A 14,946-nucleotide genomic window follows, 5' to 3' on the forward strand; every position below is an offset into this window, starting at 1 on the left:
ACATTTTCCAGTACGTCTATGCCTCTCTTGTACTGAGGAGCCCCTCAGAACCGGAAACAACCGCCCGGGTATGGCCTCACCAGTGCTGCATAGAGGGGAAGGATCCCTTCCCTCAACCTGATAGCAATATTTCTCCTAATGCAACTGAGGACACCATTCGTCACCTCTGCCACAAAGGCACACTGCTTGTTCATGTTCAACTTGGCGTCTACCAGGACCTGCAGGTCCTGTTCTGCAAAGATGCTTTCCAGCCGCGTGGTCCCCATCATATATTGGTTTCTGGGGTTCTTCCTCCCCAGGTGCAGGACTGTGCACTTCTTGTTGACCTTCATGAGGCTCCTGTGAGCCCACTTCTCCAGCCTGTCGAGGTCCCTCTGGATGGCAGCACAACCCTCTGATGTATCATTCGTCAGAGTTTGGTGTCATCTGCGAACTTGCTGAGAGTAAACTCTGCCCCATCATCCAGATCGTTAATAAAGATGTCAAACAGGACTGGACCCAGTACTGATCTCAGGGGTACACCATTAATCACTGGCCCTGGCCTCCAAATAGAGTTTGTGCCACTGATCACTACCCTCTGAGACCAGACATTCAACCACTTTTCAATACACCCCACTGTCTACTTTTCCAGCCTGTACATCAGCAGCTTGTCTATAAGAATCTTATGGGAGACAATGTTGTCTGTGTCTGCAGAGAACGATCAAAACTGCCAAATCAGGCTCCACCAACATATATCTTTCACCGACCTGAGAAACATGATGTTAATCAGGGTAACGGGTGAGAGTTCTTTCCTGCAAGAGTGTCCCTTTGAAATAGCAGAATAAATTCACTGTACTTTGCAGTTTCATTACATGCTGGCCAGGCTAAACAAAGCTGTATTTTCTTCATTAGTAGAGTCATCCACATATATTTCATTTCATTAAAATGGAAAAAATTGAGGAATGTATAAGGATACTATTTTCCGATGCACTAATTTGTCAAATAATTCTAGAACTGGAACATCACAATTCTAGTTTGAAAACTTCAAACCAGACTTTTTGAAAATTCACAAACACACAAAAAATATCCCCTATTCAACTTCATTTTTGTTACTTCCAGTAACACTCTTGTTTTACAAGTGGATTATTTCTCTTTAAAGAAGTTCCTAATGCAAAGAGAACACTGAGAACTCCCTCAGAAGTTCATACATGTTCATACATAAAAGATCACTATCAGAGCAGAGATGATGGTTGCCCAAGGACAAGTGCCTATAACATTTCTTTTGTCTGTCCTACTACATTCTAGCTATACTTGACAAGCAATTACTTGGTGCTCTACTTTCAATTATATTGTGAAATGTTTATGGTTTGTAATGAGTATCTTATCTGTTCAGACTATCTGTAACTTGATTAATTCCTTTGGGAACTGTTTAAACCAAGGCAGTGTCCTTAATGATTATTACAGCTCAGAAATGCCATCATAAAACCTGACTTCTCCACTATTCAGATGCTCAGTACATATGTATGCATATACCCGGCCTTCAGAATTGCATACTGAGTTGTGATCTTCCTTACTCAGAAGGTGTTTGTATTCCAAGCTTAGGCATCAACTGCCAGTAGCAATCTCATCTATTCACTACATCTATAGGTCCTCATCACTAAACTTTTGTTAAAGGAAATGCATTTATTTTCCTTGAACAACCAAATTATCATGTGGTACAATTGCTCCTATCCAAAGCTATAGAGTGTCTTTGCCCTAATTCAAAAGGCAAAGAAGGGCCCCTGGGTGTATCATTATCTTGTAATATGCATGTTGCTCTCTTTCAACAATTTAATATGAATAAAAGCTTAGGGTTCATTTCTGATAAAGGTGAGCTTGATTCCACTTCAAGCTTTTTGAGTAGAATCATCTAATAACAAAACTGCAGCCACATGTTATAGCATGGTAAAACGCAGAACCACATTGATCACCCACTTACAAATATAATTAATTTTTCTTAAAAGCTGACAATACTGTTCTCATGTCATATATTCCTCTTTTACCCAGCCTTGAGGGATGATTTTCTAGATGCTCATTAGAACAAAACAGAAAAACTGTCATTTAAAATTATCCTTTGGAGGAAACACACTGTGTACACGTGACCTACAAAAGCAACCTTCAAGAAGCACATCAGTGCAGCACTACCAGCTCTCACTACTCAACAATAGTTGTAGCAATATTGGATGGCTTGCTTCAAAGTTGCACGACAATGCAAGCATATATATAACCCTGTACCTTAGTAAAAGAAGGGCGCTTTGACTGGCTAACCTCCCTTCTCCCCCCTTCCCAAAACTTGGGGAGCTCAGAGAGGTTGGGATGCTGAGGCAATTGAGAAAGATAGACAGACAGACAGACAGAAAGGGACAAATGCCCAGATAAGCTGTGGCTGCCCCATCCCTGAAAGTGCTGAAGGCCAGTTTGGATGGGGCTTTGAACAACCTGGTCTAGTGGAAGGTCTCCCTGCCGACGGCAGGGGGCTGGAGCTACATGATCTTTAAGGTCCCTTCCAACCCAAACCATTCTATGATTCTAGAAAATACTCGTGGAAGTAGAAGCTGAATGTGGGTGGAAAAACCAGTATCACAAAGAAAAGATAAAAAACACACTGAAAGTGGTCACGCTTCTTAGAGTGATCAAGCTATACAGAAGGTGTACTGGTATGGTTTAGGCCATCCCTTGGGGGTTGCAAACTGATGCACAGAAATAGGAAGCAGAGGACTGCTATTTGTCAATAGCAGGGGAGAATCAATCCCTTCCAACTTCCAGCCCCATTTATTTTCTTTACTAATTCTCTTAAGAGAAGGCTATGAAAGACACTTCTTGCATCCCCAGAGCATATTTAAGCTTCACCAGAAGTTTAAAAGATTGGTAAGAAAAAGACTAACAAAGAGGTTTAAATTTATTTTGGCTGTTTTAATACTTGTTTTAAGAAATTAAAGCACTCAAGCACCTAGACCAAGTGCAGAGTAGACAGTTCAAGAAGGTATAAGGACCCTGCATGAAATTCCAATGTGTTTGTCCTTTCTGAAAGTAAGTAGTCAGAAAAGCCTAGCAATACTAGTCACAATACAAATTTAACAGAGCCAGCCCAGTCGGGCACAGGACCTATCCTCCTACAAGTCACTTCCCACAGAAGCACTAATTCTGCCTCTTTCTGCAGCACTATTTTTGTGTAGTCATAAGGACAGAGGAAGGGCACGGTTTGTAGACAGATTCAGTACTGTATCAGCTAGCAGGGTTGTAAAAACCAGGCAAGCTTTCAGAAATACAAGTCTGCCTTCAGAACCTTGTACGCTAGCTTGCTTTAAAAAATGACAAACGTTGTTCTGTCTTCTGTGTGCAGTGACAGAAAAAACAGGAGAGAAGATGTGCAGTACCACTGCAGTTTACATCAGTGTACGTCTTGTACCACTGAGACTTTTATAGCCAAAAGGCATCGTTATGGTATCACTCTACCTCAAGATTTCTTAAGTGTTCACCAGTAACAACTGTTCCAGCTGTGTCTGAAAGCAACGGTTGATAGGAGGTACCCATGCTGCCAAGACTCAGATGCTGACTTGGTTTTTCTGTCCAGGAATCATAATAAAAATCACATTTACATTCAAATGCCACTTACACTTAAAAGAGACAAAGATTTTTTAAAAACAAAAAGTTTTTTTCTGTATTTTTCCTATATTCTTCCAGTGACACTTCAAACCAAGAAACACCACTGAAAAGGTTTTATTTGGGGTTGTTTGGAGTTTTTTTAATTTATTTCCTATAGAAGCAATACACTTCTGGAAATAATCTGCTCTGCCAGAATTGCTCAGAACTTTCATATACAAGCTCAAAAAGGTGGAAAGAATAAAGAAAAGCTTTCTTTTTAAAAGAGGAAAAATGATTTGTAATGTCCTTCCACTCTAAAACAAAACATAACCAAGAACTGTGCAGCCTTCCATAATTAATGTAGTATGAAAAGCAACATTTATTGAATATTTTTAAATCACAGCATTCCTTTGAAAAGCTGTAACTAATTCATTTGACAGTCCAGCTGAGATATGTTTACATCCGTATCTACTTCTAAATCCTGTGCTAAACAAAACAGGGTGGTTTTTGCAGCTGTAGTCATGCACTTAGGACACTCCAATAATGTCAAATGTAAATAAATGAGCAATTTACTTTATGTTTACAGTAAAAAATGTTATACATACTCAATAATGTATTCAGCATGTTACTTAATTCACTGCATCTGAATTTGCATATTTTTTGCACTATTTTTTTTAATGCTTCAGTCCAGCAACTGGCATACCGAATCTTATTAAATATATCAAAGATGTCTTTTTACTTAACACAGTGAACAGAAAATATACACCTGTAAAATATTTTTTTAAACACTCATAATTTAAGAAACATTAAGTGGCATAGAAACTGTTACCATCTTAATACACTAGACACAACAGAACCCATTAAAAGAAATATAGCAGCACCATCCAACCAGTTTGATTTGCTGGCACCCTGTAACCTTTCACTGGAAGGGGAAGATCCCTGTAAGGCTAACTGAAGCCCACTGAGGATAAGTTTGGGCTTTTTTTCTGATTACCTTTCACAGATCCCCTAGAAAATCTCTCCCCAGAAACCTCAGAATGGACCAGAAGCTGAAAGCCAGTGTCTCTGTGGTATTATAAATAGCCTGGCATGCTTCAGAGCCTACTAGTCACACTAAAACCCTGACCCTGCTGAAGTCACCAGACATTTTCCATTTAATCCTTAATTTATCACAGAACTAGTAAGAGTCATAAAGGAATGTGCTCAATTACTTTCCTAACGCTATTTCCCTGTACAGCCAAGAAAGTCAAGTTAGGCCAAAATCAAAGACTTTTAAATTTCACTCTTTACTTTCTGCATAGCATTACGTTCACACATGCAGTGGAGGGAATGGTCTTTTAGACCACCACAACTTTGCTCCCTAGCTGCTAATTCACACCTTGTAGTACAACAGCACATCTTCCTGCCTTCTAACCTTTCTGCCACACTGAAGAAAGAAACCCACCCGATGCCAGTCTGTCAGTTTATCCTCCCAAACCAAGGGAATGCTCTAAAGCCAAACTGAACGATGCGTCTCTGCAGTCATTCACATCTGCTCCATCCACTACCAACCCATCCCGATACCTCCCATGCCATGGTCAGAGATGCAACATGTTCCTATGACACCTGAAACATGTCATTGCTGCACAGCACACATTACCCCTTCCTTCTGCATCAAAGTTGCTTCTGCCTTTGATATGTGCCCATTTAAATTTTCATTTTTAGAATGCTGAGCCTTACGTAAATGAGATTCAGGACTGCAAGTGCAATGCCAAAGTTAAAAATGGATTTATCACAAAATGCAGTATTTTCACCTCTTACCACAGAATGAATGAAATATGCTTATTTTGATGCCTGTAGTTCTCCTTAGAAACTACAAAAAATTGAGGCTGTTTAATTAAAATAATATGGCAGCCACTTCCTCATTGCAAAATCTAAAAACCAACCTTGAAGCAATTGTAAAAACATAAGCGTGGCTCATGCTACAAAGCATTTCATTCTCAATTATTGTTCAATGTGATGAGTCATTCAAGTTCACCACTGCAATATGCGTGTCAGTAATTCAATCCTGGAGATTCTTCATTCTTATTTGTTCTGATATGCTACAGGTGTGCTATGACAGTCAAAAAGGACCTGCACAAAAAAAAAGGGTTTCAGCAGGAAAAGCTGAATTCTCTTTAGCAATCATAAAACCATCACAAAAACACATCACCAGCATTCACCTTCATGACTCACTTAAAAAGTCTCACTTTCCTTGCCGAAAGCACAGCACTGCTGCATCACCTTTTCCAGATTTTCACCCTAAAACTGAAATACAATGTACTGCTCTGCCCACAGCACGTTGCTAATTATACGCCAAGTGGAAAGCATTTAGCTTCTGTATTTTCACTCTTCTGCTCTGTTCATTACAGCATTTCACACTTTATAATTGAATGCATATTAATATCAAAGCAGCAATCTTTGTCAGAAAAGCAATAAACTTGACTTGTCACCCTAGCTTTATCCCAAAGCAAAATACATAGAGGTATAAATGACCATTTCTGGGAAGAAGATAATATAACATGTGAAACACACAGGATCTTAAAGTTTTAAGTCAATCGCATCCCTTTGGGCACATTCTGTACAACAAACATAACATTAATCAGACACATATACCAGGATATGTTTGAAAAATTAGCATCTTCCATTGTGTAATGGTACACAAAGGAGACAAGGTTGTTGTTCGCTTGCTATTAAAATGAGAATAGGAAAACATTTAACATGAGAATAGGAAAACAAATATTTACTACTTCTTATGCAAATATTAGCAATAAACAGTGCTGTTTAATGTTTTCTTTTTTTTAAAGAATCTTCCAGCAGACAGATATAGAAGTAAAGGCATTTTCTGAAGAAAAATATCATCTTATGCACTCAACTATCTACCTTTAACAACAAACAAATCCTGTATTACAGTTTCATTTCTACCAAAATCAGTAGGATTCTCCTGTAAAAGGATTACATTCAGTAAGCCTGGTGAAGAGTGTTGTCTAACACATCATCTTACAATGCTGAACTTTGATCTACACTGACGCTCAAAAAAATATGCCAGCAGGAAAATCTGACCGCGGCCACACTCACCACAGAAAGTCAGCTGCACTAAAACCACTTCTCTTCTTCCTTCGGTATGACCCCACCATACCAGTTCTCTAGTGCCATATAGAGGAATTAATTGGCAGTCTCTATTTTGGTCATTCACACATTTTCTGCTATCAGGAAAGTTCCTTACAGAAACACAACTCTTTATTAATGACAAGCTTGACCCTACACATTTTAAGTGCCCCCCACATCAAACAGAACATTCTCCTCCCATTTGAGAGTCTCTCTCATACCAGTCACTGGTAGGTAAAAGGATGCACAAACAGTACAGCTCAATCCACACAGCAATGATGCAGTGACCCAGAAAGAGAATCTAATGGCCAACTGAGTAAACAAAGCAAATAGCCAAAACCAAAGGGCAGCATGCACATCAGCATCTTCTCCATTTAACTGGCACATACTTAAACCTAGTCTCATACTTCCATATTCTGCAACAAGACTTCACATTCCCATGACCAGCACTTCCTCCAGGGTTTCCAAGATACTTCTTATGCAAAAGGGGAAAAATGGGTGCCCAGGTTCACAGGAAAGTTAGAGAACAAAATATGGAGAAATGAAAAGTGATCATTGTATTACACATTCCAAACATAAAATGCAATCTGCAATCGAAAATTATGCTGACCACTAGAGATGGTTCAAAACAAAATGCTGGATTCAAACATCATTATTCCCTTTGGGAAAGGTGGCTGTAATTTTTTGAATGAGCCTTATACAGATATATACATGAATTTCTCATCTATACATATAAAAGTTTCTATAATTTACAATACACCCACAACACCTGCATATAGAAAAAAACCTGTAGAAGCAGTTATTTCAGACTAAACATTTATCCCCTGCTCTCTTTTTTCCTTAAAAAGAGGATTGTTACTAACGTTACACAAGAATCAAAACCACCCACCTCTAAATCTTTGGTGCAGCTTATGTCAAAAGGGCAACATACATTAAGAGTCCAACAAGTAAGTAGCATAAAAGATGAAAAAACACATTGTATCTTTGCTTTAATTTCAGTACATGCAATGTTATTCCACCTCCTAAACAAAATGCAAAGCTTTGATTTGGACAGATTCTTTTCAAGGAGCACATCCAAACGCAGCCTAACTAAAAAGCAGAAATCAACAAAGTCCTCACACCTGTCTGAGACACTGCATGCTACTGGGCATCACCTGCACTTTCCGTGAAGCATTATGTAGAGAAAGATAGGTACCAGAATGATGGTAAAGCACAGCTAAAATATCAGCTTTTATCATCTCTTTCAGAAAAAATGGATGGAAAAGTTTTTGTGTCACTGTAATCAGGACAACGCTTACACTCTGAAGTTACAGCATTTTACTGCAGGGCATCTGAACGTTTTTTCTCATTAGTCCCACTTACTCCTTTTCCTCGCAAAATTAGAAGTTTTTCTAGAGATGACAGCTATCCCCTGCCACATGCCATCCCAGTTTGCAGCTTCCAAAAACTTGGCAGACTTCACCGAGCAAATCTTCCACTCCCCTGCCTTTTCATAAGTCTTCCAAGCCCGACTTTAATCCTGTGTAAAAGCAATCAACTACCAAATTTTAACTGCCTTAACACACATTTATTTAATTTGTCTGGAAAGTGGGAGGCACTGGGGAATGAAGGAGTAAATAGGCCAGACCAAAACCAGACTAATTTCCCGAGCACCTCCCCATCATCAGCCTCATGCGCTCGAATTTACCAGAAAGACTCCAACAGACCCTAATCACATTTGGATTAGTCTTGAACCTCCTTCATACCACCCGGTCAGATTTCAAGAAGAAATACCACACAGAAAACATTGCCATCATTTCCTTTAAAGTGTAACACACGTTTTGCTTACCTCACTGTTGTGGCCCCTCAAATTGAAGTTGATTCTCTGAGGGGTGTTCCGGTCCCTCCTGCAATGGCTGGAAGTAAAAGTGACACCTACAACTCCTCTGCCATTGCCTGTTGCCAACCAGCCTTCCTCATAGTACCGCCTCCTGCACACTGGTTTCTCCTTCTCACTTTTGGGGACTCTCCCTTTCCAGGAGAGGCAGAGGATGTTGGAATCGCTGCAAAGAACAGGCCCATGTTCCACTGCTGCATACATGCTTTTTAAATATTTTATTTTTTGACATAAGAAAGTAATATGTCTAGTGCACAAAATCTAAATCAATTTTTTTTTTTTTTTTTTATTGATAAGACTGACCTGGGATAGATCATTGAAAGGGAGGAGGATGGGGTCAGTGTTTATAAATATCCACCAAATGCATAGTGAAAAATTCCTCTATAAAAGATGATGGCAGTTGGCTAAGAAAAAGTAACACTTAAAAAAAAATTCAGGTTCATTTTTGTTTGAGTCTGTAGAGTGAGGGTGCACTTATCCTTTGGAGAAACAGCTACTTCATAAGAGGCGCTCAAGAAATGGTTAAGTCATCTTTTTGCTCAACTTGATATAATCTTTATACAGCCTGAGATTCCAGTTTAGCGTAATGCAATTCCAGAGACAAAGAGTTGCAAATGTGTAGGTTTCAAGTAACTTAAGGCTTTTAAGATTTCCTCCAGTCAGATTTTCTTCCAAAGTTCAGTTGCAGAAATTTAAACACACGCACATACATATATATGTATATATATGACATTCATCTTTTCCAAGCTGCCCTCTGGCATATCTTTTCCATCTGATGTATTTCTGCTGCTAAAGCTGAAAGAGATTGCATAAAGGGAAAAAAAGGCACACAAACCGTGCGAAACAACAGACCCGAACTTGTGCAGGCACTGGTGTGCCAGGCCAGTTGGGAAATCCCTCTTGGTACTGAACCGCTCGTTGGACTCAAAAGTTTTTGCAATCCAAAGCCAATCCACTTTTCATTGCAGCACTTTTTTTCCACCAGAGACCCAACACAGCCTGAACTGTTTATCACGCTATCTTGCCTGCTTTCCCACTCTTTGCTGCCACACACGAATGAAAAAGAAACCCCCTCTTCATTTATAGCAGAATCAAAAATGCTCTAAAGCTTTTAGCTTTCAAGCAGATAAGTTTGCCTCAGGTGAACCATGAAGTTCTCTCTCCTCTGAAACAGGCTAAAATGTCAAGCTGTTTTTCCTTCACTTTTCCCTTTTTTCTGCTACAAGGAATCACAGATTTTTCCTCCTGTCATAAAAAACAAATGCCAGAGTTAAAGCACATCAAGTAAGCACTCTTTCAAAATCTTCTAAAATTCAAGGAAGGAAGAAATATAATCATCTAAAAAAGAAAGAGAAGCAGCATTAAAAATCTGACTTCCTGGGTTCGCTATTTCTCTAGGTATGTTCCTTGCTTCTTTGATCGGATCTTTCCTTCTTGATGCTTGTCTACAGCATAGATTCATAGTTCCAGACACAACATTTGCAGCTGTACAAGAAGGAAACATATGAAGTATTCCAATCGTTTTATTTGAATAACATTTATGAGCTCAATTAATTAGTATTTATACCACACTAAGTGAAAAGAGGAAAAAGGAGAGGGAGAAAGAATATGCATCAGTTTGATGACCTGGTTAACTCAAGAAGGACGATGAGGTTTGCTCAGTTCAATGCCCAGAGTTTTCCCATAGTTCCTCAACTTATTTACTTCCAGTCATCATTACTCAACATGTGGTCATGATTTATTAGTCCATTCACAACCTATTGAGCCCAAAGCAAAACGTGCCAAAGACCATACATTATTCCTCTGCAATAACAAAGTCAGCTTCCTCTACCCTCTGTATTCTTCTCGTTTCCCTCACAGCTATTGATTTAGATTGTGGAGGTATTTGTTAGGCTTTTTCTGTGCAGAGGGTGTTTTTTCTTCCTCTTCTTGCAAACTGTTTTCACCTGTGAAGACCATGTGGAAAGCTGAACATTACTGGCAGGTGTCTTTCCATGGGTTACTGATTCCTGTGCTGTAAAGGTGCTCCATCTGGTTCTCAAATTAATTTTCATCAACTGCAAAGCTCTCAGGAATATGCAAGAGTAAGTCTATATGAGGACAAAAACATGTGCGTTTTCATGTACATGCAGTGCACACACCAGCTCACTCAATCAGGTACTCTGAGATGCATCTGCCTTTTCAGTTTAGCTGTGGTGATTTTGTAAGACGCCTGTTATTCAAGGCTTGAAATCCCTGGATTCTTCCAACTCTGCAAGACAACGCACACACACATACAAAAAGAAGAAAAAAGTTAATAAAATAAGCTACAAAACAACTTAAAGATACGACGACTATTGCTGTAGTAATCAAAGCATTATGATTTAGGATTTTAGATTGGACTCCTATAAAATATCTGTATTATAGATATATGCAATATTCAGACACACACACAAATATGGGGTGGGGTTTTTTTTCACTTCCAAGGTTCCCCAAATTTTCACAGTTGACATGTATAACTGTCCTGGGTTCAGCTATAGCAGTCATTTTTCTCCTGCTTAGTAGCTGGTGCAGTGCTGTGTTTTTTAACTTTCAGCCTGGGAACAACGCTGATAACACCGATGTTTTTAGTTGTTGCTAAGTAATGTTTATTCCAACCAAGGACTTTCTCAGTCTCATGCTTTGCCAGGGAGGAGGGGAAGCCGGGAGGAAGCAGAGACAGGACACCTGACCCAAACTGGCCAAAGGGGTATTCCATACCACAGCACATCATGCCCAGTGTATAAACCGGGGGGAGTTACCCGGAAGGCCCAGATCACTGCTCGGGTCGGGCTGGGTATCGGTCGGCGGGTGGTGAGCAATTGTATCCTCTCCCCTTGTTATTTCACTAATCGTTATTATCATTGGTGGTAGCAGTAGTGGTTTTGTGTTATACCTTAGTTGCGGGACTGCTCTTATCTCAACCCGTGGGAGTTGCATTCTTCCCATTCTCCTCCCCATCCCTCCGGGAGCGGGGGGAGGAAGAAGGGGGGGGGGGAGTGAGCGAGCGGCTGTGTGGTTCTGAGTTACCGGCTGGGCTCAAACCACGACAGTTCTTTTTGGCGCCCAACGTGGGGCACGAAAGGTTGAGATAACGACAGATCTGACCAGAGTGTGTTTAATCATATTTGTGATAAGCATTCATTGTTACTACTCGTCACAATGGTGATTATTTGGCTCTCAGACGTGTTGCGCTTGATCTCAGAGTTTCAGCATGTTGTACCTTACTTACAGCCACTATTTGCTGTTTTAGCGTTTATCGGCTGGGGGGCCTGGGCTAAGGTTCTTGTTTCACTGTACTTCATGGTAATGACTTGTAATACAATAGACTCATTGATCATGAAACTGGTCTGGTTTGTGCTTCCAGCGTGGCCATCACCACTATACATTGGGAGGTATATAATGAAATATTTTAGCAATTGCATATCTTTTTTTTTCTCCTCGGGGGGTAAACTTACGAAGGAAGCATTCTCTTTCACCCCCCGTTCCCCCACCAGCCTATTTGCAACAGCAATTGAGAGTTCTGAAGGTTTTAGATGGCCTTTGAGTACCCTTGAAACCTGCCTGCTGATTGTGCTGGGGATCAGCATGATGGCAAAGCAACAGACAACGCAACTACTCCAAGCACCACAGCCACACCAACCCCAGTGACAAGCACAGTAGCTACTCAAACCCCGACAGCAACAGACAATATGGCTACTCCAAGCACTGCAGCTACACCAACCCCAGTGACATGCACAGTAGCTACTCAAACCCCGACAGCAACAGATAATGCAGCTGTTGGTGTTACTCAACTCCCAAGCACAACAGCTGCACCAACCCCAGCAATAGACATTGCAACCACTCCAATCCTAGTGGCAGACACTGCAGCCACTCCAACCACAGGGACAAACACTGCAGCTAAACCAAATGTCCAGTTTGTGACAATGTCTGTTGCCCCTGTAAGCAAAAGCAAACGAAAGGCACAAAGAGCAACCCGTGAAGCGAAGAAAGATGAAGACCCAGTGCCATTACTATACGCAACAGCACCTGAACAAGAGTTACTACTACGTGGGTCAGAGGAAGAGGAAGAAGAAGAAGAGGTCACTTCTCGACCCCGGACCTCAACCGAACTACGGAATATGCGAAAAGATTTCACCCGTCTTCCAGGGGAGCACATTGTCACCTGGTTGCTCCGGTGCTGGGACAATGGGGCCGACGGTCACGAACTAGAAGGTAGGGAAGCCAAGCAGCTGGGATCACTTGCTAAGGAAGGAGGAATTGACAAAGCGATTGCAAGAGAGAAGCGAGCCCTCAGTCTTTGGAGGCGGCTCCTGGCAGCTGTGAAGGAAAGGTTTCCCTACAAAGACGATATTACGAATCGCTCAGCCAACTGGACCACGATAGAGAAAGGCATCCAGTCCCTGAGGGAATCAGCCATTATAGAGATGATCTATCGTAGGCCGGATGCCAGGAACACATCCGTAGACCCAGATGAAGTCGAATGTACACGACCCATGTGGCGGAAACTTACACGGAGTGCGCCATCATCATATGCCCACACATTGGCATCAATGACCTGGAATGACGGAGTATCACCAACAGTGGATTTCCTGATTCGTCAACTCCGAGAGTTCGAAGACAATCTCACCCCTTCCATCATTTCAGCTGTGGAAAAACTGTCCCAGGAGTTCAAACAATTGAGAGACGATTTATCCGATCTATCCAGCTCTCCACGCGTACCAACCCATGTCTCAGCTATCAACAGAAGGCGCCCTACTGCTCGAGAAAGAAAATATACGAGGTACACGCCACGGGCCACCCTATGGTTTTACCTGCGGGATCATGGAGAAGACATGAGAAAGTGGGATGGAAAACCTACTTCAGCTCTGGAGCAACGGGTGCGTGAACTGAAGAGGAGAACAATGGTCAAGGATGATCCTCCCAGGAAAGCTGCTGCTCCAGTCTCTGGCGAGCAGTTTCCCAGATGGAGCGAAAGAGCTGATTTTACTCCAGCTCCTGTGATAAGGAATACTAATCCCTTTCTACAAGACAGAAGTGGAGAATTTTGTGATCACTATTAGAGGGGCCCTGCCTCCAGCCAGGTGGAGGAGAGGGATAATCGGGTTTACTGGACTGTGTGGATCAGATGGCCTGGCACATCAGTCCCACAGAAGTATAAGGCTCTAGTAGATACCGGTGCACAGTGTACTCTGATGCCATCAAGGTATCAAGGGGTGAAACCCATTTCTATTTCTGGAGTGACAGGAGGATCCCAAGCATTAACTATGCTGGAAGCTGAAATCAGCCTGACTGGGAGGAAGTGGCAAAAGCACCCCATTGTAACTGGTCCAGGGGCTCCATGCATCCTTGGCATAGACTATCTCAGGAGAGGGTATTTCAAAGACCCAAAAGGGTATAGATGGGCTTTTGGTATCGCTGCCTTGGAGACAGAGGAAATTAAGCAGCTGTCCACCTTACCCGGTCTCTCAGAGGATCCTTCTGTTGTGGGGTTGCTGAAGGTCGAAGAACAACAAGTGCCAATTGCGACCACAACAGTGCACCGGCGGCAATATCGCACCAACCGAGACTCCTTGATTCCCATCCATAAGCTGATCCGCAGACTGGAGAGCCAAGGAGTGATCAGCAGGACCCGCTCACCCTTTAATAGCCCCATATGGCCAGTGCAAAAGTCTAATGGAGAGTGGAGATTAACAGTAGACTATCGTGGCCTGAACGAAGTCACACCACCATTGAGTGCTGCCGTACCGGACATGTTAGAACTTCAGTATGAACTGGAGTCAAAGGCAGCCAAGTGGTATGCCACAATTGACATTGCCAATGCATTTTTCTCCATCCCTTTGGCAGCAGAATGCAGGCCACAGTTTGCTTTCACTTGGAGGGGCGTCCAGTACACTTGGAACCGACTGCCCCAGGGGTGGAAACACAGCCCTACCATCTGCCATGGATTGATCCAGACTGCACTGGAACAGGGGCAAGCTCCAGAACACCTGCAATACATTGATGACATCATCGTGTGGGGTGATACAGCGGAAGAAGTTTTTGAGAAAGGGAGGAAAATAATCCAAATCCTGCTGAAGGCCGGTTTTGACATAAAACGGAATAAGGTCAAGGGACCTGCACAGGAGATTCAATTTTTGGGAATAAAATGGCAAGATGGACGCCGCCAGATCCCCACAGACGTGATCAACAAGATAACAGCAATGTCTCCACCAACTAACAAGAAAGAAACACAAGCTTTCTTAGGTGTTGTGGGGTTCTGGAGAATGCACATCCCAAATTACAGTCTGATTGTAAGCCCTCTCTACCACGTGACCCGGAAG

The 14,946-nt window shown here is 41.8% G+C and overlaps 1 protein-coding gene across 1 annotated transcript in view; it reads right to left on the reverse strand.

The window, feature by feature from the left end:
- The window catches only part of TULP4 (TUB like protein 4), a 138,010-nt gene that overhangs the window by 116,104 nt on the left and 6,960 nt on the right, over positions 1 to 14,946 (reverse strand). Inside the window, 1 exon segment of the mRNA XM_030498860.1 lies at positions 8,558 to 10,856. Coding sequence (XP_030354720.1) covers positions 8,558 to 8,809 — 252 coding nt within the window. The 5' untranslated portion in view covers positions 8,810 to 10,856.

This window comes from Strigops habroptila, chromosome 10 (genome assembly GCF_004027225.2).
Source record: "Strigops habroptila isolate Jane chromosome 10, bStrHab1.2.pri, whole genome shotgun sequence".
NCBI lineage: Eukaryota > Metazoa > Chordata > Aves > Psittaciformes > Psittacidae > Strigops > Strigops habroptila.